Consider the following 27,129-nt stretch of genomic DNA (forward strand, 5'->3'; position numbering starts at 1 on the left):
AGAAGACAAGCCTACGCGGCTCGAGCTACATTTTGCTGAGAAAGTTGCTAAGATGGGCTGGGAGACAAACGGGGAACACAAAAGGGGGAGGGAGTGCGTTTTGGACACAAGGCATGAACTTGGGAAAAAGGAAGGGAGGGAAAGAGATGCTGAGGTGGGGGAGGGAATGGGTTTTTGGACACAGAAGGCATGAACTTGGGAGAGAGGAAGGGAGGGAAAGAGATGCTGAGGTGGGGGATGGAATGGGTTTTTGAACACAGAAAGCATGAACTTGGGAGAGAGGAAGGGAGGGAAAGAGATGCTGAGGTGGGGGAGGGAATGGGTTTTTGGACACAGAAAGCATGAACTTGGGAGAGAGGAAAGGAGGGAAAGAGATGCTGAGGTGGGGGAGGGAATGGGTTTTTGGACACAGAAGGCATGAACTTGGGAGAGAGGAAGGGAGGGAAAGAGATGCTGAGGTGGGGGATGGAATGGGTTTTTGGACACAGAAAGCATGAACTTGGGAGAGAGGAAGGGAGGGAAAGAGATGCTGAGGTGGGGGAAGGAATGGGTTTTTGGACACAGAAGGCATGAACTTGGGAGAGAGGAAGGGAGGGAAAGAGATGCTGAGGTGGGGGATGGAATGGGTTTTTGGACACAGAAAGCATGAACTTGGGAGAGAGGAAAGGAGGGAAATAGATGCTGAGGTGGGGGAGGGAATGGGTTTTTGGACACAGAAGGCATGGACTTGGGAGAGAGGAAGGGAGGAAAATAGATGCTGAGGTGGGGGAGGGAATGGGTTTTTGGACACAAGGCATGAACTTGGGAGAGAGGAAGGGAGGGAAAGAGATGCTGAGGTGGGGGAGGGAATGTGTTTTTGGACACAGAAGGCAAGGACTTGGGAGAGAGGAAGGGAGGGAAAGAGATGGTTGTGTACACGGGGAATAGAAGAAAGGAGAATTTTTGGTCATAGGGAGGGAGTGAGGTACAGACAGTGGCATACCAAGGTGGGGGTGGAGGTGGGGGCGGTCTGCCCCGGTTTTACGCCCCAAGGGGGTGCACAGCTGGCCACCCTCCAGTGTTCTCCCTAGGCTGGCAAACTGCGTCTCTTTAGCCACTTGAGTGCCACCGCCGCCATTGGGAACAGGCCGGTGCCAAGTTCTCCCTGCTTTTCCCTGTGGGGCCGACCAACTCTCGCCACCCGCGTCAATTCTGATGTCGGAGAGGACGTTCTGGGCCAGCCAATCGCTGCCTGGCTGGCCCAGAACATCCTCTCCGATGTTAGAATTGACGTCGAGTGGCGAGAGTTGGTCGGCCCCGTGGGGAAGAGAAGCAGGGCGAACTCGGTGCCGGCCTGTTCCCGATAGCGGCAGTGGCAGCCTATTCCCCAGTGGCGGTGGCAGCATTTTCCCAATGGTGGTGGCATAGGGGAGGGCAAGGAGAAAGAAAGAAAGGGGGGGGGACAGGGAGCCAAAAAAAAAAAAAGAAAGAGGGCTGGGTGAAACAAAGAAAAATGGGGCACGGAGAGAGAGAGAAAGACAGACATACAGAATGAAAGGGGGTATGGAGAGAGAGAAAAAGAAAGAAGGGGGCAGGGTGAAACAAAGAAAAAGTTTGGGGAGGGAATGAGGTCTGGAGGAGAGAAAGCATACAGGAGGCTGAAAAAAGGGAAGAAATATTGGATGCACAGTCAGAAGAATAAAGTGCAACCAGAGACTGATGAAATTACCAAAGGTAGGAAAATGATTTTATTTTCAATTTAGTGATCAAAATGTGTCCATTTTGAGAATTTATATATGCTGTCTATATTTTGCACTATGGCCCCCTTTTACTAAACCGCAATAGCGTTTTTTAGCGCAGGGAGCCTATGAGCTTCAAGAGCAGCGTGGGGCATTCAGCGCAGGTCCCTGCGCTAAAAACCGCTATCGCGGTTTAGTAAAAAGGGAGGGTGAATATTTGTCTATTTTTGTGTAGTTGTTACTGAGGTGACATTGCATAAAGTCATCTGCCTTGACCTCTTTGAAAACCCGCGGAATATAAATGATAATTAACATTTTCTCTGCGTACAGCGTGCTTTGTGTTTTTAAAATTTTATTGTTGGTAGATCATTTTGACTTGGCCACAAAGGTAAGGGGGAGGGAGGGGAGCTGCTGAAAGAGTCTACCTTGACGTGGTTGCAGGCTTACAAATCTTTTGGTCAAAGAGTGCGGCGACAGAGAAAAGTATGTGTGTATTCGGCCCATGAATGAAATCATTAAAACATTATAAATTGCCAATAAATTGAAATGAAAACCAAAGGATTGTGAATCAAATTGATTCTCTGACAATACAAAGATTCCAACCTTTAAAAATGATGCTACATAGTTCAGGCAACTTTATAAAGAGTTTTTAGATACTAAAATCTTGTTATTAAGGTTTAATTGACGTGCTGGCACTTTGAGGAAATTCTTTGGTTTTGTGCGGCAGTTTGGGCACTCGGGCTTAAAAAGGTTAGCCATCACTGGTATAGTTGTAACATACCGATTTGGAAATATAGACTTAGTAGACATAGGGTGTTTTAAAATTGCAGCATTTTCTGAAGAGACATAGCCTATGGTGGTTTAAATTACATCATTTTCCGTAGGGACATAGCCTAACATAAGATAAAATAGTTTTGCAGGTTTGTGCGTCATTGAAGTATGGTGGGTTTTTGATTCAGTGGATCACCATAAGGGTCAGTCAGGGATGCAGATGTAAGCTAAGGAGCTGGGTTTGTAAAGAGTAAGGTTTTCAAGGCGTACCTGAAATTCCATAGACTGTTCAAAGATCTGACAGATGGGGGGATTATGTGCCATAATCTGGCTATGAAATGGGAATAAGAGCGTTTCCGGGATGTTTCAGATGTGAGTGAGCATCCGGGTGGAATGGCTAGCCATTTTTCAGCTTGGGATCTCAGTGATTGGTTGGGGACATAAATTTGTAGTTTTGATGCTATGTAGCTAGATGCCATCTTGTGGAATGTCTTGAAAGCTAGAACCAGGGCTTTAAAGGTGCATTGTTTTCGGATAGGCAGCCAGTGCATGGATCTTAGTGCAGGGGTGACGTGGTCGCAGAAGCCCAGGTTTTTCAGGAATTAGATTGCAGTGTTTTGCACATCTTGGAGACGGGAGACGGTTTTTGTGGATAAGCCTACTAGTAGCGTGTTGCAATTATCTAAGTGGGATAACACAAACCCATATAGTAACTGGGCAAAATCGTTCTCTGAAAAGTAAGCATGGACGCACTTTAGCTGGCGTAGGTAATAGAAACATGAAGACACTAATTTTGATACGTGTTCTGAGAATGACAGGTTTGAGTCGAGAATCACTCCCAGGCTGCGGACGTTGTCTTTGGCTGTAAGGGTGTCATTTCCCCAGGAGAGGGATGGGCGGGGATATGTGCAGGAATCCTTGTGTATCCAGAGAAGTTCAGTTTTTGATGCGTTGAGCTGTAGTTTGTTTGCAGTCATCCAGTTTTTTATTTCAGTTAGGCAGCAATTAAGTTTTTGGATTTGTGCGTCTCGATGTTGACCTAGGGGGAGGTAGAGCGGTATGTCGTCTGCATAAGAGTGGATTTTGATTTGATATTTTTCTGCAATGTTGAGTAATGGTTTGACGTAGGTTGAAGATGAGTGGGGATAGCAATGCACCCTGGGGTACTCCATAGCAGAGAGATTTGGCTTCTAGTAGTACTTTCTGAAATCTTTCTTTTAAGAAGGAGGAGAACCATGCCAATGCGACATCACGGATTCCGATGGAGTGTAGTCTGGATAGGAGAAGTGAGTGATCAATAGTATCGAAGGCGGCACTCAGGTCTAATAGAACCAGCAATGCGTTTTTACCCTCATCGAGAATTTTCCAACTGTCATCTACAATGTCTAGGAGCACCATTTCTGTGCTGTGATTCTTCCTGAATCCTGATAGGAAATTGGAGAGGGTGGTGTTTGTTTCCATGAGGTCTCGCAGTTGTGTGAGTTCTATATTTTCTAGTACTTTTGAGATAAATGGGAGGTTTGAGACTGGTCTATAGCTGCTTGGATTGTCCGGATCCATAGTAGGTTTTTTTCAGGAGTGGTCTTACTACGGCAGCTTTCCACCTCTGAGGTATTTTGCCTGATTGTAGGGACTCGTTAATTAGAGATAAAATGGAGTTCAGGAATGATTCATTGATAGCCTGCAGTGTGGTGGATGGGCACAGGTCCAAGATTGAGGTTGTGGAGTGTAGGGAGACTATTGTGCCTTTAAGGTCATCAATGGATACTGGTTTGAAACCATTTAGAGTTTCTGACTTGCATGGGTTGTTGTGTGCATAGTTTTTGGGATGTTTGGCAGGGCTTTGGCTTCTAAGTCTAGGGTTTCTCGTATCTTGGATATCTTGTCGTGGAAGAAGTTTGAGAGGGATTCACTGTCTAAGTTTGTTTTTTGGTTGTGGTGTGATTCTTGGGAGGAGGAAAACAAGTTTTTGGACAGTGAGAAGATAGCCTTTGATCTGCTTGGGATCTTGGATATTAGGTTTGTGAAGTGTGCCTTTTTTGTTTCGAATGTCGCTAGTTTGTATTCTTTCAAGAGGGTTTTCCAGGTAGCTTTATTTTCAATGCTGTGTGTTTTGCTGTGAAAAAGGTGAACAGAATACTAGGAATGATCAAGAAGGGGATCACGAACAGATCAGAGATGATTATCATGCCACTGTACCAGGCCATGGTGCGCCCTCACCTGGAGTACTACGTCCTGCACTGTACATGAAGAAGGACACGGTACTACTCGAAAGGGCCCAGAGAAGAGCGACTAAAATGGTTAAGGGGATGGAGGAGTTGCCGTACAGTGAGAGAATGGAGAAGCTGGGCCTCTTCTCCCTTGAAAAGAGGAGTCTGCGAGGGGATATGATCGAAACATTCAAAATACTGAAGGGAATAGACTTAGTAGAGAAAGACAGACAGTTCACCCTCTCCAAGGTAGGGAGAACGAGAGGACACTCTCTGAAGTTTAAAGGGGATAGATTCCGTACAAATGTAAGGAAATTCTTCTTTACCCAAAGAGTGGTAGAAAACTGGAACACTTCTGGAGTCTGTTACAGGGGAAAACACCCTCCAGGGTTTCAAGACAAAGTTGGACAGGTTCATGCTAAACTGGACTCATTTGGAGCACTGGTCTTGACCTTGGAGCCGCTGCGTGAGCGGACTGCTGGGCAGGATGGAGCATTGGTCTGACCCAGCAGCGGCAATTCTTATGTTCTTATGTTTTTTCAGCTTTCCTGACTCTCCGTTTTTGTTCTCTCAGATTTTCTGTGAACCAGGGTGAGGAGAAAGATCTTGTGTTAGTTTTTACTTCTTTGGCTTTAGCTAATTTTTCGTACAGTGACTTTATGCCAGAGTGCCACACCTGTGCCTTTTCCTCTAGCGAATTGGTCATGGGACCTGTGTTTAGGTCAAGTGAGGAGATGCCAATGAATAAAGTGTGAAGGTTGACTGACTTTGGGTCGAAAGTAGTTGTTTTGTGTGATGCAGTGTTCTCTACAGGCCTTTTGGTCTTAGTGTGTAAGTTGAATGAGATTATGTGGTGGTCAGTCCAGGGGACCTGAAAGTTAGTTAGCGGGGTTGGTTTGTTGTCGAGTAGCAGGCCTTTTGAGATGAAGATCAGGTCTAGAGTGTTCCCGAAGGAGTGAGTGGGGGAGTGGACTTGTTGGATGAAACCGAGGTCAGACAGTGTCTTTATGAATTCCCTTGGTGCACCGGTGATTTCTGGGTATTCTACGAAGTTAAAGTCTCCTAGGATGATAATTTGTTTGTAGTTGACTGAAAGGTTGCTTATCATAGTTAGTAGTTCGTCGAACATCAACATTGGGGAGGAGGGGGGGCTCTGTAGATCAATATGAATATGGTTTTACTGTTGTGGCCTATTGAGGGAATGAGGCCATCCAGGCCTTCTAGTGAGATCGAGTTTATATGTTGTGGGTTCAACTTGGATTTTGTGATGGCTGCCACCCCACCCCCCTTTTTTATTGGGGCGGGAACATGCCAGTGCTTGGTAACCCTGAGGTCATAGAGCACCTAGGGTGGCCCTGTCGTTGTCCTTTAGCCATGTTTCAGTCACTAATAGGAGATCCCACCTGTTGTCTGTTATAGCATGTAATAGGATGAGGTCTTTGCCATTTACAGATCTGGCATTTATTAAGGCTGCTGCGATGGCGTTTGCTTTTGGTGGTTCTGTATTTGTCAGAATTTTTTATGATGTTGGGAGTTTTAGCAGGTATTTGCTACATGTGATAGCGGTTTGTCAGTTCTCCATAGTGGCCCTGGCCAGTGATAACACAGATGTGGAAAGCCATTATGGGGAGTATAAGTGTGATGGCAGTGATAGGGCTTTAAAGGGCTGTAGAGAAGCTAGGTTGGCTTTGGGGAAGAAGGGGATGGGGCTTCCCACCAAAGAAAAGGCTTTGAAAAAGATGGAAGTCTCGGTGCAGTGAGGGGGACAACTGCTCTCCCTTCCCCTCAGTGTGCTGACCATTTAAGTTGAAACGCTGGAGTCCAGAGCCCTTTAGTGAAATCAATTTTTATTGAACAGAGAAATAAAACACAGGAAAAGGTACAGGTCTAGCCAAGAATATACAACAACTCCCCCAACTCCTACCCCACCCACCTCCCAGCCAAATGCAGCCATCAAAAGTAAGGAACAACAAGATGAAAACCCAGCAACAGGCAGAAGATCAACCCTGTGTCATTGGAGAGGCCCAGACGATATAGTCCCAAACACCAGAAGGACTTAACTACTGGACAGCTCCAAAAGGCATGAAAAAAGGACCTAGGGGCAGCTGTACATTTCTCACATTGATCATAATCTGCCAAACCAGAGTGGTATAGTTGAACTTTTGTGAAGAACACCTTATGGAGCACCTGAAACTGACAGAAATAGTCGGAATTTGCCGAATAAGGCCTCCCACACCCAAATCCGTCGGTAGAATACCCAATTCCGGGGCCTAACAGGCACACAAAGAGTCCCAAGAGCGAGGCGGGACCAACAAGCAGATAGCCTTATGTAACGCCGAAACAGAAAGCTCCCCATCAGCAAAGCTAGCAAAAAAGGAGTGGAGCCGAATGCCTAAACCCAGCTTCAAGCCCTCCACCTGCAGAGAATGAACATAATGGTCCAATTGCAGATTGGCAAAGAAATCCGTGGCCTGAATCCCATTCTGAAGATGAAATACCGGCCAAGAGGGTAGGGTCCCAGCCTCAGTCAGTACATGCACCAAAGTAGTCATTCCGAATTGGGCCCAGCGTTTAAAAGAAGCCGAAGAGTTGCCCGGCAAGAACTGAATATTCCCCTGCAAAGGCAACTGGTCAGACACCCCTAGCTGCCCCCCCCCCCCGCCCAGAGCCCTTTAAAAGGCTGTAGAGAATCTAGGTTGGTTCTGGGGAAGAAGGGGGCGGGGTTTCCCACCGAAGAAAAGGCTTTGAAAAAGATGGAAGTCTCGGTGCAGTGAGGGGGACGACTGGTCTCCCTTCCCCCTCACTGTGCTGATGATTTATTCATTAGCTCAGTTTCAGCCTCTTGCAACAGGAAGTGACTCTTGGGAGTCCATTGTAGGTTCTGCGGGATTCTTTAGTTTTTGTTGTTTCATCTACCTAGCGCTCCAGGAAACGGCAGCTCTCATGTTCTGCCTGCCTCATTTGCTAGGTGTGGGGCAGTATGGGAGGAACTCTGCTATTACTGATACCTGCCCCAGTTCAGCATGGCTCACTTAACTCAGATCTCCCCTGCCCTGGAAGAAAATTTAATAAGCATATCAGACCAGTGGTGTAGCGAGGGTAAGAGGTTGTAGGTGCGCCCCTCACCCGCCCCCCTAATCCGCCCCCACCTCCCCTTGCCGTGTGCGCACCCTTTTCCTACCCCTGCTCTTTTAACTTCCCCAGCACGAGCTGTATCACCAACTCGTTGCCCACGTCTGCTCTCCCTCTGACGTCGCTTCCCAGACACGGAACTTGGAAGTGATGTCGGAGGGACAGCTGACGCTGGTGCGAGCAGTAGGTTGGAATTGCTGCTCACACCAGCGAGGAGATAGAGGTATGGTGGGTGGGGAGGTGAAGGTGCATGCATGGCGAGGGGATGAGTGGGAGGGAGCAGAGAAGAGGGAGGGATGCCTGTGCCCTCACCAAGATGTGCCACTGCATTAGATAAAGAAAAGAATAGAATGGAATGGGCCTGAGTTGAAAACTTGTGAACAGTTGTCAAGGTTTACTCAGTGTTCAAAAGTATTTGGCTAAAGTAAAAGTTAAAGTAAACATATTTTTTTAATACTTAAGCAAAAGTACAATAAAGAACATGTTAACTTTTTAACTTTCATTTAAGTACATTATTTATGTCTAATATAATACTTTTTGAGTAAAAAGTAAAAGTATTGCAACTGCAATGAATGCCTGGTATCACTCCGTGCTGGTGTGGCTGTCTTAAATACTGTGTGCAATATCTGGTCGCTGCATCTCAAAAAAGATATAGTGGAATTAGAAAAGTTACAGTCCTGCTCTTCTTCCATACACAGAAGTACTTTGCCTTTTATACTATATTGTTCACCTGTATTTTTGCAGCCCCAGTGCATGTCTTTACATTTTTTAGCATTAAATCTTAGTTGCCAATTACCAGTCCATTTTTTCAAGTTTTGCCAGATCCCACCTCATGTTATCCACACCCTCCGCGGTGTCTACCATATTACAGAGCTTCATATCATCCACAATAGACAAATTATGCCAGACTGTCCTTCTGCAATATCACTTACAAAGATGTTAAATAGAGCCAGCCCAAGTACAGACCTGTTTTTGTTTTATTTTTGTATATTATTTTGAAAAGTGGACTAACATGGCACAAAGACTGATTTCTACTACTATTGTCAGGTGTGTCATAATCTTCAGAGTGGAAGGCAGTTGATAGACTTGAAAGAGGCCCTAGTACTAACTGAAGACTTTTGGATAAAGTTTAAAGAAAGGTGGGTTATCAGGGTTTATACTCTTCTACTACTCCATAGGTATGAGGAAGGGTCTTTTCAGAAAAACTGGCAGAGTGACGTGAAAGATGATTTTCTGTTAGAAGACTAGAAAATCATTTTTCAGAATATTTGTCTCATAGATTTCAGCATAGTTGCAGGAAACAGAATATAAAGTTCTTTATAGAATGTATATTGCCCTCAAACAATTATAGGATGTATATTGCCCTCAAACAAATCTAAGAATGGCACAAGCATGGTCATGGAAAATATTAGATGGGGTGTGGGGAGAAAGGGCATTTTTAGCACTTCTGTGGAAATGTCTCAAGAGCCAAGAATTTTGTCTCAAGTGGGACTGGGGTTGATCAAGGAAATTGTAGGGTGTGATATTACTTCTACTCCAGTGCTTTGTCTTCTGAGTGCTGGAATCTAACAGGAAAATAAAGATGAGGAAAGGATGGCTAGACAATGTTTGCTAGCTGCAAAAAACACCCTGGCTATATATTCATAAGGGCTGGATGTACCTGGCAGAGAGGAAGTAGTTCACATGACAAGTTATAGGATATTCATTGGATGGAGAGCATTGATGCCTGTAGGGAACATAATGGAAAATGTGGGAGCCCTTCTCTGTCTGGATGGCTACCACTCTGACTGGGGTTTTGGATATGAAAATGTATATGGTTTTGATACTTTCAAGTTTATTTGGGATTTGATAAAATCGCTTTTTTCATAGATTACAAAGTGATGAACAATTTTAAAAAATGGGGGGGGGCAAACAATTTGGGGGGAATTACAGACATACTTTCCACAAGAGGGAAATGGAAGGAGGAACTACAAATTAGTATAGGAAAGAGAACAAAAAAGGGAAAAAACAGAAGGGCATTTGTTTGATCAATGCTTGCCTGCTTCGAGTGTAGATGTCTCCCAAATCAGATTAATTAAAGGCATCCTTGCATAGGTAGCTTTTTAGTTTTGATTTGGACTTTTCAAAGGTTTTTTCTTCCCTTACCAGATCTGGTAGTAGGTTCCAGATTTGGGGAGCAGTAACTGAAAAAAGTGTATTTCACCTAGTGTTTATAGTTTGTAGGAAAGGATTGTGAGAAGATTTTTATCCTCTGATCGTAAAGTATGGAAAGGATTATATGGGATAATGACTAGCTAGGAATAGTGGAGCTTTAGATAGTAGGACTTTAAATGTAATTAGTGCCAGTTTGTAAGTAATTCTATGGTTGATGGGGAGCCAATGCGCGTTCTTTAATAAGGGTGTAATGTGATCAAATTTCCTTTTCCTGTGATAATTTTTATTGCGGTATTTTATATTATTTGTAATTTTCTCTTTTTGTTTGTATGTTTGTTTGAGAGTTTCTGCTTATAGAGCAATGGTATCCAACCTTGGCCCTCGCCAGGTCGGATTTTCAGGATTTTCCAAATTAATATGCATGAGAACTATTTGTATGCAATGGAAGCAGTGCATGCAAATAGATCTTAAGCACATTCATTGGGGAAAACCTGAGTGAATTGCATCCCTTGAGGACTGATTTTGGATAACCCTGTTATAGAGCTTATTGTTCATCTGTGTGATGGTGGTGGAGAGGGAAACTTTATAAAAGCAGGAGGGGAAAATGTGACTGAGTGGTGTGTTTTTGTTTTCATGGGGGGCAATTCTGTTTTGCAACATAGGGCTCCTTTTATGAAGGCGCGTTAGGACCTTAACGCACGGAACAGCGCGTGCTAAAATGCCGCCTGCGCTAGCCGCTACCGCCTCCTCTTGAGCAGGTGGTAGTTTTTCAGCTAGCGCGCACTATAGCGCACGCTAATCTGGTCCGTGCGCTAAAAACACTAACGCAGCTTCGTAAAAGGAGCCCATAGTGTTCTTGTTTTGGTGGTTATCTGGCACTTATTCTGGTATATTTATGGTTTGATTTTTTGTTCTGAATAGAATAGCAATTTGAAAAATGTAAATAGACAAAATAAGAAAAGGTTACATTAAGCTCTCTTTTCCATCATTTTGGAACAACTTTGTTTTCATATTATAAAGGAAAACTATAGCAGAGAAGAGAAGCAATGCCTTCTTGTTGGGGTATTTGCTACATTTTTCTTTCCTATGGGATGCCAAGACATTAATTAGCACTAAAAGCCCTATTTACAAAGAATACCAATATTATTGAAAGATAAACGTGCCTCTCTTTTCAGTTTTACAAATCCCTGTGTACCCAGGAGACTAATCCCCCCTTGTCCTCATATTAGTTCTGTGTGTGCTGCACCCATTAAAATGTGAGTAGACTGTCTGTATATATTAAAGTAGTTATATGTTTGGACTAAAAATCATAAGAACATAAGAATTGCCGCTGCTGGGTCAGACCAGCAGTCCATCGTGCCCAGCAGTCCGCTCACGCGGCGACCCTCCGGTCAAAGACCAGCGCCCTGAGACTAGCCCTACCTGCATGCATTCCGGTTCAGCAGGAACTTGTCTAACTTTGTCTTGAATCCCTGGAGGGTGTTTTCTCCTATGTTTTCTCCTTGTAATTCTCTATTTCATTATAATTGGTCTTGTGTGAGCACATGTTCCTTATGGTGCCTTGTAGAGCTCTTGTTATCTTGCCTGGCCCTATGTATGCTGAGTGAGGGGCTTAAGTGAGGAGATTAAGACAAGATGGATGTAGGAGCTGCACTTAACATGAGACAGCTAGCATGTCCGAGAGGCTTAGAAAGTTCTTCATGCTAAATCAGTAATTCTACTGCTTGTAAGCTTTAGTAATTCATAGTGTTTTCACCCAAAATACTATTTACACATAGCTGATCTACCCAGCCTCAACTTCCTATAAGAGGGGTTAGTCACAGAATGGATTCTATCTGTAGTGACAGAATTCTTGTTCCAGCACATCTCAGTTGGAAGTGTTTTGCTTACTTATCTGGTGATTAACTGTATCAAAGAATAATTGATTAAGAGTTTAGAGTCTTCACTAGTAATAAATGCTGGGTTTAGCTGCCTGATAAGACATTTGAATGAGATGCTCTGTTGAGATCTGGACACTGTACATAAATCTGATGATATATTTGTTTAAATTTAGTGACAATGTCCAGCTTGCTTGTAGATAGCTATTAGTAATAATATTCTTTAACCAATATCAATAATATTTCAGCTATTACGATAGTTTTAAACCATTGGACACTATTTTCAGTGGCAGTGACTGCTGGAGAAAGTAAAGCACCAGCATCAGACCTTTAAATGACACCCCTGAAAATATGTGTAAGCAGTAACCATATCCCTGCTCAGCAGCCCTTGGAAAATCATCCCATGGTCCAGGAAGCCAAAACGCTCTCGACGACACCATCCACATAGCCATGTAGTCATCTCCAGGATGCGAGCTTCTCTGCCCTGGACTTAGGAAAACACAAGCATCGTACACCATCTCCTTCTCCAGACCGGTACCGTCAAAAAATGAGGCATCGGTCTTCATCTCAGTGATAGATTCTGATCTTCACATTGACTACATGATTGATGCTTCTCCAACTACAGAGGCCTATAACTCTTCCTGAGCCACAATCTTCATGGACTGTTAACTTTAAAATCTCTTCTTTTTAAAGCTCCAGCATTTATCGATAGACTCTTGGTTCCCTATGCTTCTGCCAGAACACTTAGATCTAGTGATCAACACTTAATGACAGTTCCTTCTCTTAAAATCATTAGTACACTTCGACAGTATATTTTTTTTCTGTCACAGCACCACAAATCTGGAATTCCTTGCCCATTTGTCTAAGAGAAGAACGTCTTATAAACAGATTTAAGAGCAAGTTAAAGTGTTTTCTTTTTAAAGATGCCTTTGACTGATTTAATTTTATTTTTAAAGTTTAGTCTGCCCTTTTGAATTTTATACTCCGTTGTTTTTATTTACCCCCTCCTGATGTTTATCCCTTTATTTGTTTCTTTTCTATTAAATATTGTATTTCATACCCTTTTTTCCTTTTTGTAATGTATGTCTTGTTTGTTGAGTGCTGTTTGTTTGTTCCCCCTGAAAATTGTAAAGTTTTTATAATGTTCATCGCTTTGAAGTATGATTAAGCGATTAATCAAATTCTAAAAAATAAACTTGACTTTACCCTCAACAGGGAGAAAGGGTGAGAATACCAACTGCGCACTTGACTGCTTCACCTTCTCTCCCAGAACCACAAAGTCACTTTTGACACGTTTGCATGGGTACCTGGCATTATCGTTAGTGCCAATGTGGATGAGCAGCATCAAATAGTAATCATCAGGCTTGATGAGTCTCAGCAAGCTCTCCGTAACATCTTGGATTTTGGCACCATGCAGACAGCATGACATCATGTCTGGTCTGCAGATGGACACTTCTGCACCCCTCTGAAGGGAATCACCAACTACCACTACCTTACACACCTTCCCTACTGCTGGAAATCTTTGACGCCTCATGAACCATTTCATCGATGTACCTCTCATTCTCACGGATGCTTCTCAGTCTTGCTACCTCCTCTCTCAGTTCTTTTACTTCCTTCATGAGGGATTCAAGCTGAAGACAGCTTGTACATGGAACTACTCCTTCTGCCTGGATAACATTTTCTGTCTACACAGAGACAGAAGTTGTAACCTGAGCACCAGCTTTGGTGATACGATGTTTCCCAGCCATACTGTAATGCAGAAGTACTTACACCTGGAAGAAAAAAAAAGATAGGGCAGAAAAATCCTCCTATCCTATGACTCTCTTATTTTCTCAGGAGTCTTTTTTTTTATATCTTTATTCATTTTAAAGCTAAAAATAAGTGCAACATATTATACAGACATTTTATTCTTTAACAGCACTTAAATTCAATCAAATTATATTTCATAACAAATACATGTATCCTCCCCACCTTCTATATACCCAACAATTGCACTCAACCATAATTAAATTAAAAGTATCTCCCCACCCTGGATGTGTACGTTCAAAGGGCAAAATCCATAATCACTCCTTACAGAATTTTGTTAATGGCTCCCAAACATCCTTAAATTTCCTATATCCCTGCTGTATAGTAATCATATGGCATAAAGATTCCCACCAGAAATTATAATATAACCGCTCCCAGTTTTTCCAGTTCTTCAAAATAAGTTGTATGGCAACTCCCATCATAATAAAGAGAAGTTTATTATTATGGGAAGATATTGGGCTTTTAATCCTCATTAACGTGCCAAATAGCACAATATCGTACATCAATGCCACTGGATTTTCCAATATTTTATTCACTTGACCTCCAAATGGATCTCCAAAATTTAAGTATCAAGGGACAGTAGAACAGTAGATGATCCAATGTCCCTACATCGAGATGACAGTGCCAGTATCTATTAGACTTGGAACTGTCCAATTTCTGTAATCGAACAGGGGTCCAAAAAGATCTATGTAACAAAAAAAACAAAACCATGCTTGTCTCATAGATGCACACATAAGAACAATTGCCGCCGCTGGGTCAGACCAGTGGTCCATCGTGCCCAGCAGTCTGCTCACGCTGCGGCCCTCTGATCAAAGATCAGTGCCCTACACCACACATCTCATCCTCCAAGTCCAAATGTGTGGCCATTGAGACGCAGAAATCTGCTGCTTTATCTCAATGCTCCAAATGTCACGAAGATGTCTTTGGTTTCTTATTTAAAAATTCAGATATTATTTTATACCACTGGGCAGCCTGATGCCCTAGGAAATCTGTCTGGAAGCATAGGACCGGCAAACTATACTGATTATTCAGATTCCACCAATCAGGTAACCCCTTCTGAATGGCCTGCTTCAACTGCAACCACTTGTAGAATTGAGACTTAGCAATACCAAATGTTTCTTGCAGTCATGAAAAGTCAAGCGACTTTCCATCTGATACTACATCATCTAGAATACATATGTCCGCCTGCATCCAATGCTTCCAGATGATCTTAAACCCGCCAATTTGAATCTTGGAATTAATCCAAAGGGACTGACAGGTGGATTTATGAATTGGAATAGGTATTAAATTATTAATAAATTTTAATGTTTGCTAAGTATGTAATAAAATTCTATTGTCCTTAAACATCCTAGGTAACTTGATACTTAAAATGTGACACAATCTCAATGGAGACAGGAGTTGACATTCCAACCATAAGCAGTCTGGAAGATTTTCCATGAGCTCGGGGAGGATCCAATACATACCACGATGCATTATATAGGTTTGATGGCACCTATAAAAATTTGGAAAAATTATCCCTCACCACGCACTGCAATTGTTTTTTATAAAGATACTAAAGCAATTCTTGCAGTTTTACCCAGCCAAATAAATTTAGTAAGAATTCTATTTAATTTCTTATAAAAGGACCCTGAAAAAAACACTGGCAACATACCCATTTGGTAGCAAACCACAGGCAAAATCATCATCTTAACTGTTTGAACTTTCCCCCACCAAGACAGATGTAAAGGGTTCCATTGCTCACACATTTCTGTAACCTTCAGCAATAAAGATTTTTAATTTACTTTGATCGTCTCTTCCAACATTTTTTTGTATCCAAATACTGTCACCACCTATGCTTTCGCCAAGCGGTTTATAATAATAATAATAATTTATTCTTGTATACCGCCATACCCAGCGAGTTCTAGTCGGTTCACATCAATTAATTAAGATCCGCGATGACACGCAGATTTACAACATTTTATCAGAATTGCAAAGAGCGAAGAGGGTGAGGATAGAAGGTAAGGAAGAGAGAAGAGATCATGAGGGAAGGAGAAGAGCAGTACGAGGGTGGGGTGAGGTTTTATTGCAGGTGTAGGGAGGATTTAAGGGTCCTGTTCGCAGAATAGGTGAATTTTGAGTAATTTTCTGAAGCCGAGGAATGTGGGAGCCTCGAGTACCATTTGGGCTAGCCATGGGTTCAGGTTAGCTGCCTGGAAGGCGAAGGTTTTGTCTAGGAATCTTTTGAGATGACATAGTTTTAGAGAGGGGAAGGCGAACAGCTGAATTCTGCGGGATTTCTTATTGGTGCAATTAAGATTGAAGTGAGGCAGCCTGGCAGTGACACATGACTTAAACTCTGGCGTGAGCTCCTTTGAAGTAGGGAAACCTTTCAAATAGGATACCCCTAGGTTATTACCTAGCACAGCCAGTGTTCCTTTATAGAATCAATTAGAATGGCTTCAATGAAAATTATAAGCTTTATTAGGCCACTGGCCTCAGCAACACAAAGTAATCCCGGTTCCACCGGTGGCATGAAGTTTACAAATGAGAAAATAATTCTTTAAAAACAAAATATAGTTCAGTCTGCTCTAGGCTTTATCAAATGCAACACAGTTCTAGCATTTCTCTTCACCAGAGTCTTATAATTAGGTAGGCTATCTGCCATCATAGTCAAAGCTTCTTTCAGCTTTAATAAAGTCCTGCTGAAACTGGCTAGATGAAAACTATTCCTTAAGCTTGAGCTGTAGTTAACAAGCAGACAAACTGAGCAGTCTTCCAGTCAGAGTTTTGTCTAGCTTCTAAGGCAGGCAGGGCTAATTGTCTTTCACAGGTTGCTATAGTAATCAGCTAACAGCTGTAAGCATGCACTGAGGTTTGGTAACAAGAAACCAGAGCAATTTCAGGCTTTTTTCTGCACAGTGTTTGTTTTAGTTAAGCTAAGGTTTGTACAGAAAACATATAAGCTCTTGTGCTTTACCCAGCCATGTAATCAGGAAGCAAACCTGGCAGTTTCCAATCCTGCCATAACATTTCCCCATTTATCAGCGAGACAGCAGAGAGATAACAAGGTAAAATAATCTTTCCCTTTGGACTCACAGTTCTTACGCAATCTCCATTTGTTCAGGCTGTGTTTCAAATGGAGCACTACTCTCTTCAATCATCATAGGCTCAGGCATACAGGATTCTGAAGGAGAGTTCCCAATCTGTTCCTCCTTTATGTCCCAATCGGTCTCAGCAAACTGCCCTGGCTGCTTCCAGGCAAAAACAGCCTCATGCTGGGCTCCCTGCCTCTGCACTGCTCCTGACTTGAGGGCTGTCCTGGTTCCTTCCTTCTCCATCCTCTCTAGCTCTCTACAGAGCCTCATTTTAAGCTGAGGGAAGAAATCACTCCCCTGTAGCTGCAGAGAGGGGGGAGGATTTCCTTCCCTCTGCATGTAATGTTTCTCTTAGGGAAAACTGCTTGCCTGCCTTCTGTCTCCCAGGCACTAGATAAGAGAGCAGAGATTTCTGCTTTTGCTTAGGCACTACTTTAGGTAAAGCAAAGCTTTCTTGTTCTGTCTCCATGTCTTCTTCACTGCTTACAGGGTAGTCAGCTGACTTACTCTCTTGGGCACTGACCTGGTCAGCCCTTCTGCACCGGGGTTTTTATGTTTTGTTATATTTCCCTGTGATAAACCTCGGGGATGCAGTAGGTTTGTCACAATATCTAAATATTTTATATCCTCTTCCTTCCAAAGAAAAGGGAATGTATCAAATAATCCTTTTGGACAATGTACATTTAGTGGAAGAACCTCCGATTTACTGCAGTTTATTTTATAGCCAGAAAATTTGCCAAATCCTTCCATGGCTTTTGTTAAATTTAACATGTGGAAAACCAGGCTGGTGTTGTTTGAAGAATGTCTTTGTGCAATGAACCCTGTTTGGTGCATACCAATAATATAAGGGAGAGGCTTGGCCAAGTGTAAAGCCAATAACTTAGCCAGAAGTTTTCCATCTACATTAATTAAAGAAATAGGCCCGTAATTTGAAACCAACGTGGGATCTTTATTTGGCTTCGGCAAAACTATACTTAAAGATTCTGCCATAATACCTGTAATGCACCCTTTAATCAGTTAAGCCTGATATAAATTTAATAGATGAGGTAATAGGGTAATTTGAAATGATTTGTAGACCTTTACAGTGAACCCATCACCACCTGGAGCGGATCAAACTCTAAGGGACTTCAACGTTGCTTGTAGTTCTTTCATTGATATAGACACATCAAGAGTTCCTTTTATATGCTTGGGAATTTTAGGCCCCTTAATTAACTTCAAGAACTCTAAACCCTCAAGTTCTTTATTTGAATAAAGCTCAGAAGAACATAAAGCCTTATAATATTTCAAAAATTGTTTTAATATATTTCAAATCTGAGAATGAGTTTCCCCATTCTCATCTGTGATAGCCACAATTTTTACTTTTCTTTTTTTAGCTTTAAGGTAATTAGCTAATACTCTTCCTGTTTATTCGAGTTTCTATAATACAGAGCCTGTTGAGAAAACAACTCTTTTCTAGCCATTTGAGAGGAAATCTCATTGTATTTATATTTAGCTTTTAAGAGGGCCTATAAAGTAGTTTGTTCCCATTTCAAGGCCAATTGGGACTCTAAAACCTTAATATTTTGTTCCAAATTAGAATATTCTATTTTAAGCTCTTTCCTAACATACACCGAATATGAGATTATTTGCCCCCTCATGGTAGCTTTGAAAGCATCCCACAGTGTTTCTGAAGAGATTTCCTCTGAAGCATTGATTTGAAAATATTCATTCATTTTTAATTGAAATTCTTCAATAAAGTTTGAATTTGCAAGCAATGTATTATTGAATCTCCAAACAGGTCTATTCCAACCTTGTTCCTCAAATTTTAATTCAATCCAAACTCCAGCATGATCTGATAGACCCAATTGTTTTATGTCAGCTTTGGTTATCTGTTGAACTAACTGATCTGATACAAATACATAATCTATTCTTGAAAATGATTTATGAACATGGGAGCAAAAAGAAAATTCCCAAGCATTAAAATGGAGAATCCGCCAGATATCTTTTAATCCACAGGATTGAACTAAATTATCCAATCCCATTGATTTCAAAAGCTTACTGGGTTGTTTATCTAGCAATGGATCCATAACAGCATTGAAGTCCCCAGCTACTACTAGATTAGAGGCAACTAGCAGTAGAAGTACCTGTTAAAGAGTTTTGAAAAATTCTGCTTGATTTGAATTAGGGGCATAGATATTAAACAGCGTCAGAGCATGTTTCCCCAAGGTCATAGTCACCTGAACCCACCTTCCTGAAGGATCTGCAGAAATAAAATTAAATATAGCTGAACATTTCCTATGCACTAAAATATCCACCCCCGCTTTCTTTCCCACAGCTGGCACAAAGAAACACTGCTTGACCCACCTCCCTTCCAACTTCATCGATTCCCCAGCAGACAAATGAGTTTCCTGTATCATATATATATATCCGCATCTTGCTGCTTTAAAAAATTGAGCATTTTTTCCTCTTAACAGGATGATTGAGGCCATTGACATTTAAAAACATTTTAAAATTCATTGCAAAATTTCAAAAAAGAAAACCCATAATAGTATACCAAAAATCCTTTTTTCTCACAAAAACACCCTTTGCTCAATACACATCCTAAACCCCTTAATAAAAATCCCCTGTTCTCCCCCCCCAGTTCCCTATCCCCCATATCATACGATTGCTTGAGACATACATTTAGATTAGCAGCCAGAACCCTCCCACAGGCAACATAATTATTTCCCCTTATAAACTTAAAATTAATCAACCCCTATAGACTAAAATATTTCATAAATACCTGAATAAATAGATAAATACTCATAAGAAGTGAACAAATAAATAATAGAATATGATAAAATAAAGTACATTCCCTATATATGTGGAAATTCATTAAAGTAGTGAGATTACTTAAACAATTATATTTAATTAATATAACCACTGAATGCCCTTTATATTGCCCCAAATCAATCCACACTGTGACGAATGGAATACTTGTTCCCTGAACTGAACTACATAAGCATGGAGTTGCTTACACTGTGCAAATACTAGCCTGTTCCACATAGGTAGTGAATATGGAAGTGGCCCTTTATAATGTCCGATCTCAACAATCTAAATGAAACAATAGGTGTCATGGGAAAAGCATAAACTATACAGATTTACAACAGCAGGGAGCAAAGACACTGCTTAGGAGGATAAACAAACCCCAACATTTAACAAAATTTCTGTTGCAAATTGATAATCTGAGCTCAATGTTGGATATTTTCCAATTAGTCTCGGCCTTTAAACCTTGGCCATCTTCCGGCCAGATGGGATTGGTGGAAGAATGGGTTTGTTGTTGGAGCCAGGGTGGCTGGTTGTAGGTTCTTGAGCTGAGGAAGACTTCTTAGGTGGGCGGCTGATTGTGGATTCCATACGAGACAGTGGAACAGCAACCTCCGAACCAATGCCACTGACTTGATCCCCTTCCAATTCAGGCTCAGCTGCCAGGATCACTGGCTCGATCTGATCTTCTTCTGGGTCAAGAATATTGATGGTCAGAGTATGGAAAGTAGCAGAGCCCTTGGCAGAGAACACACCTGCTGAGGACAGCATCAATAAACCAGAAGTGTTGTCAGATTCCTGGGAGCTGGTTTCAGGGCTGGCACTGAGCAGACTGTGGTCCTGGGTGACGTTACTTCCACTTGGCAGCATAGAGGAACACGATGCTGGGTCCAGTGTTGCTGGAACAGTTACTATACTCCTTTCAAACAGGTGGGTGTATGCACTTGGGGGCTTGCCCATCAAAGCTTGACGTGCAGCCTGCTGCCTTCTCTGCTGTGAGGCTTCTTCCATTGGGCTTTTTTGTACTAATAGTTTTTCCGACCTTCTAGCAGAATATTTTCTGACAGCAGAATCAAGGAATTCACTGGTGGCAGCTATTGGGCCAAATCTGCCAGCTGTACTTGGTAATGAATCCAATGTTGTCGTTGAATCTTGCAAGTCTGGATAGGCCCTGTCTCCCGAAGCAGCTCTGCTAGCCCCAGAATCCATTTGCTCTGTCAGCCCAAGGTATTCCTTGATCAAGCGGCTCAGTTGCACATATGCTTCGTCCACGCCACCCACTTCCTCCTACCATCACTGAATTCCTCTTCCGTAAAGTATTAATATGCTTCCCGATTGAGACCTCTATTAACATAGTGGGTGGGAGCTTCCTTTTTACTAGCCTGTTATTCGCTGAAAGTGTAAGAGATATCGAATTCTCTCCTGTTACGATGCTCACTTGAATGAAAAAAATACTGTCCTCGTGGTTCTATGACAGTTGGAAAACCAAGGATAGTTAAAATGTCAAACTACAAATATTGAAATAAATAGTTAAAAACACTAAAATTCAGCCTTGCATTCCCAAAAACCAAAAGAAAAACAATAAACAAAGACTCAATTACAGATGACAGGATTATCCACTCAGTTCATCGGTGTTCCTTGTTAAGACAAAAACTCCTTCAACTTCTCAGGGTCTTCAAACTGGTAGAACTTATCCTTATAAGTAATCCTCATGAATGCAGGATAATAAATCCCATATTTTGCCCCGATCTCCTTTAATTGTCTCAATTGTAAAAATTGTTTGCGTATATTCATTGTTGCTCTCGCAAAATCCAGAACAAATGTAATCTTTGAATCTTTGTAAGTCAGATTTTTGGTCTCCTTTGCCACTCTTAAAATTTCTATAGCATGCTGTAAACGAAACAGGCAAAATATTAATGGTCTAGATCCTTACTGACCATTAGAACTCCTTCCTGGGATCTTATGTGCCCTTTCAATTTCTAGTGGCACTTTTACATTAAGAGGGAGTATTTCTGGTATGATTTCTTCCAGGAAAGTTATAGCATTCTTTCCCTCCACCCCTTCTTTTAATCCCAGTATCTTCACATTGTTTCTTCTTGAACGATTTTCAAAATCTACCATCCGTTTTTCCATGTCCTGAAGAACCCTGTGATCTTCTTTTTTTATATTGCAGCTGCTCCATTTCCACTTTCTCCATTTGGGTTTCTATCTGCTCCATTTTGGTATGTTCCAATTCCACTTTCTGTGCCAAGTTTGCCACTTCTTCCTTCATTACTGCCAGTTGATCTGTGTTATCTTTCATCACTAATCTAATATTTCTCAGCTCCTCAATTAGCTCTATCATGTCCAGAGCGTCCACAGGCAGGGGAGTCTTGGAAGGAGTGGGTGGATCTTACTTTAATCTTTTTGCCTTCCCACCTGTTTTAAAAGCTGTTTCAGGCTTGGTTTTCTTTTTAGAAGCCATTATTAAATAAAATTTCAGACTTTCTGCTTTTAAGGAAATACATTTTAAAGCTGAAAAATGTCAAAAGAATGCCTGGGGATGGGGGCTTCACAGCCATTTCTGCTGCCTCCAAGTTCCGGAATCAAGCAGGGTGGCTTTGATTTTAATCAAATCAATTTAAGTCACTAGTCAGAAAGATGACTTAAATTATGGCTGTAAAATTATGAATGGATTAATGGAATTCATGTACCAAAAAATTTTAACTTTGTGTGAATATGCAGCCTCATGCTACATAATTAAAAACAAATTCTTATTTCATGATGAATAAGTTTTGGACTATAATGTGTTTTAAATAGAAAACTATTTTTTGATAGTTTTCCTCAAAAAAGCATTTTATTTTTTTTAAAAAATCAAATTTGGGGCTGACTGAGCCTGCTGGCGATTTTCCTCCAGTCAGGCACCCCTGCAGCCACCACCCAGCATTTGCCGATTCGGAGAGGAGGTCCTCTCTCCCTACATAAGAACTGTGTGAGCCGCGGAGAAAAGAGGGCTGACTGAGCCTGCCGGCGATTTTCCTCCAGTCAGGCACCCCTGCAGCCACCACCTGGCACTTGCCGATTCGGAGAAGAGGTCCTCTCTCCCTACATAAGAACTGTGTGAGCCGCGGAGAAAAGAGGGCTGACTGAGCCTGCCGGCGATTTTCCTCCAGTCAGGCACCCCTGCAGCCACCACCCGGCACTTGCCGATTCGGAGAGGAGGTCCTCTCTCCCTACATAAGAACTGTGTGAGCTGCGGAGAAAAGAGGGCTAACTGAGCCTGCCGGCAATTTTCCTCCAGTCGGGCAACCCTGCAGCCACCACCCGGCACTTGCCAATTCGGAGAGGAAGTCCTCTCTTCCTACATAAGAACTGTGTGAGCCGCGGAACGCGGCCTGCGGACGCGTGCCCAAGGCCGTGTGTCCGGAGGGGCGTGGCTAAAGGGGCAAGACCTGCCCCTTTGAAGCCCCTTCGGAGCCACAAGGAGTGAGGAGCATTAAAGGGAATTATCATGGGAAAACGGAAAGCTAAGATTATATCTTCTTCCCTGAATGTGACTGGACCAATGGATCGTCATTTTTCCGTTTCAACTGTAACTCCTACAGAAGGTAGGCTTGAAATTCGATCCCAATCTGCTTCTATCTCTTCTGGCGAACCCACACCTCCACCTCAGCCTCTTACAGTATTAAGGGAGAAGGCAGACTCTGTTTCCATACTAGGGTCAGATTCAGCCTCTCCATTACTTTCAGAACTGGACTCTAAAAATATATCTAAGGGGGAACAATCTTTCATGGTATCTCCTGTTTCAATGCCTATTGGTCCTATTTCTAGGCCTGAGATAGGCAATAAACAAATTACTTTGCAAGATGTCTGGACTGTAGTAAATAGAATTGAGAACTCATTACAGGGCACAGTAGTTCAACTTTGTCAATTTTCCTCAGAAATAACAAATAAAGTGGCTGAGCATGATTATCAATTGGCAATTATGGGGAAGAAACTGGATAAAGTAGAAACACCTGTTGTTGCAATGCAATCATGTGTTGTATCTCATGTTAAGGATAATACTATATTACATCTCCAGGAAAAAATGGAAAATGTTATGAGATCTAGAAACCTCAGGTTCTTGAATTTTCCTATTTCCCATTTTCTCTCTCTTTTGGAACTACTAAAAATGTATTTTAAAGATATACTTTCCTATACAGGTTTAGAAAAGTTTATTCCAGATAATCTTTATTATTTGCCTAGCGGCATTAAAAAGATATCAGAAGAAGGGGGGGGGAAGATCAATTAGTATCCCCTGATAGTTTAAACATTTCCCAATTTCTTGAATCATCAAAAGACTATATAGCCAAGAGAGCAACATTATTAGTCACTTTTATGACTGAAATAGAGAAACAAGATATACTTAAATTGTATTTTTTGAACAAAAATGCCCTGTTTTGCGGTCAACAGATAAATATCTTTCCAGATGTCTCTACACAAACACAGCACAGGAGGAAGCAATTCCTGCAACTCAAGGCAAAAACCTTGGGTGTGGGCGCATCATTTTTTCTTAAGTTCCCCTGTAAATGTTTGGTGACTTTTCAGAATACTAAATATATATTTTTAGACCCAGTTCATTTAGAGAATTTTCTTTTAGACAAACCTAAATTGGATATATTACCTGTTACTAATGCAGAAGTTGAGAAGGAATGAAATATAGAGATTTATTGCCTGGTGTTATAGTTTATTGAATATTGATGTTTAGTTTCTTATTTTACTTTCTGGAGGAAAAAATTGCGACAGGATTAGTCAACCCTCAATAATGTGGGCTTGTTAATGTTTATATTTTAATTTGAACTATTTTCTTTATATTTTGTATCTTTTGCTTGAGTTTGTTATGATATAACAATAAAAATCTATAAATAAATAAATAAATAAAATTTAAATTTTTTAAAAATCTGATTTTTTTCTTTTGTATTAAAAATAAAAATTGGTTTGTATCCACCCTGTTGGGCACAAGTATGCAATTTATAGAATACCAGTTATAGATAGTTACAAGCATAACTGCCAATTAGCACTAATAAACACCAATTATAGCTAGTAATTGGTTGTTAATAGATTATATACTAACTGGCCTTAACATTTTCCTATCGTAATAAATTTTATGTTATGCTGGTTCCAATTGTAATTATTTTAGCAAAGTTTTGCATTATTCACCGTTATCATTTACGGCTATTGTAAACATAATGTAAATAAGTCTGTAAATTCAAATATTTTGTGTTCCTGGCTCTTTATTAGTCCATGCAGACTGTTTATCCACTGTCTATGTCATTTTTGGAATGTCCCGTCATCCGGGACACACAATAGGAAAAGGTTAAGTTATGTGTGCAACTGACCTTAGACTATAAATTGCATGTGCTAGTTGGAAATTTGGGCACACAGCCTTATAGAATTAGGGGGTATGCTCATTGTTAGACCTACTTCAGTTTTGTAGAATAATTCTGTACGCACTGTCAAGGAGTAAAAAATTAAGAAATATTTCCTTATTTTTCCCCAGTCAATAGTTTCCGCAGACATGGATTTGAACCAGCTTGAAGCATTCCTAACTGCCCAGACCAAGAAACAAGGTGGAATCACAGAAGAACAAGCCAGAGTTATTGCAAAGTTTTGGAAGAATCATAAGACAAATATTCGAGAAAGTCTAATCACTCAGTCCAGGTGGGACAACTCTCTTAAAACCATCAACTGGAGAGTTGACTTAAAATCTCAATCGAGGGACATGGATCTTGGCAATACCCCTGTTGCTATAGCAGAGATCGAATTGGGAAAAAATGGGCAGGTAAGTTAGGACAGATAAGATTTTAATTAATACTCTATGTGTAAAGGGTAATTTGTGCATATCAATATTAATTTGAGTTAGGTGGATTTAGGATTACCATTAGTTATGTCTCTGAGATGCATAATTTAGAAGTGGTGTTTGCTTTCAGGTTAATGTAGAAAGATATGGATTAATCCTATTCAACATTGTCTTAAGTCCCTCCTATTCTACCTTTTCTTAAGTCCCCTTGCATCACTAATCCAAACTCAAGGAATCTCAGCTCATTTGCACATAGACAACATCCTCCTGCTCTTCCCAATGAGCCCTTCAACCCTCAGAGAGAGTGTGACGCAGTGATTAAAACTATAGCCTCAGCACCCTGAAGTTATGAGTTCAAATCACACTGCTCCTTGTGACCCTGGGCAAGTCACTTAATCCCCTCATTGCCCCAGGTACATTAGATAGATAGTGAGCCCGCTGAGACAGAAAGGGAAAAATGCTTGAGTATCTGACTAAATTCATGTAAACTGTTCTGAGCACCCCTGGGAGAAGGTATAGAAAATTTAATTAATACATAAATAGAATAAAATCAATGTCACCACAGCAAAATTGTTTAGATGTAGTCACAAATTGGGTATCAAGAAACAGACACAAGTACCTGGCATGAAAATCACAAATAAATATGTGTCTCTACTTTGGACAAAGCTATAAAGGTATGAGAACATAAGAATTTCCATACTGGGACAGACCGAAGGTCCATCAAGCCCAGTATCCTGTTTCCAATAGTGGCCAACCCAGGTCCCTGGTACCTGGCAAGGTCCCAAGGAGTAAAATGGTATAGAAAATTGAATAATTAAATAAAAACAGATTTTATGCTGCTTATCTAAACCTTTTTTTAAACCCTGCTATGCTAATTGATTTCACCACATTCTCTGGCAGTAAATTCCAGCATTTAATTACATGTTGAGTAAAGAAATACCTTGGCTTGCGAGCATAATTCATTCCAGAAGCATGCTTGAATTAAAAGCACTTGTATATCAAAGCGAATTTCCCCAAAGGAAATAATGAAAACTGAGACGATTTGTTCCACAGCCCCAAAACTTTAATACAAAATACTATATGCGCTTGTATTGCAAGACATTGCTCATTTAGAACAGTTACTACACTCCCGCAGCGTCAGAGAGAGAAGAACCATTGGCTCAGTTGTGATGATGTGATGCGTGTATACTGTATGTACTTATATTGCAAGACGTTGCTTGTATATCAAGTTAAAGTTTAATAAAATGTTTTGCTTGTCTTGCAAAACACTTGCAAACCAAGTAACTTGCAATCCAATGTATATATGTTCTCTGGTTTGTTTTAAATCTACTAATTAGTAGCTTCATCATATGCCCTCTAGTTCTAGTATTTTTGGAAACAGTAAACAAGCAATTCACATCTACCCTTTCCACTCCACTCAGTATTTTATAGACCTCTATCATATCACCCCTGAAACCGCCTCTTCTTCAAGCTGAAATGCTGTAGCTACTTTAGCCTTTCTTTAGGGAAGTCATCCTATCCCTTTTATCATTTTTGCTGCCCTTCTCTGTACCTTTTCTAATTCTGCTATATCTTTTTTAAGATACGGAAACTAGAATTGCCCACAATACTCGAGGTATGGCCACACCATAGAACGATAGAAAGGCATTTATAACATTTTCATCTTTGTTTTCCATTTCTTTCCTGATGATTCCTAACATTCCTTTTGCTTTCTTAGCTCCCACCATACACTGAGCTTAGGGTTTCAATGTATCCTCAACGTGGAACCCTGAATCACATAGCTAT

At 41.2% G+C, this 27,129-nt stretch overlaps 1 protein-coding gene across 2 annotated transcripts in view; it reads left to right on the forward strand.

The window, feature by feature from the left end:
• Positions 1-27,129, forward strand: part of COMMD1 (copper metabolism domain containing 1) — a 190,889-nt gene that overhangs the window by 22,465 nt on the left and 141,295 nt on the right. For both annotated transcript variants that reach the window (XM_033938230.1, XM_033938231.1), the window contains exon 2: positions 25,045-25,326. In XM_033938230.1, the coding sequence (XP_033794121.1) occupies positions 25,045-25,326 (282 nt within the window). The remainder of the gene's footprint in view (positions 1-25,044; positions 25,327-27,129) is intronic.

The sequence above is a fragment of the Geotrypetes seraphini genome, chromosome 3, assembly GCF_902459505.1.
Source record: "Geotrypetes seraphini chromosome 3, aGeoSer1.1, whole genome shotgun sequence".
NCBI classification, from domain to species: Eukaryota; Metazoa; Chordata; class Amphibia; order Gymnophiona; family Dermophiidae; genus Geotrypetes; species Geotrypetes seraphini.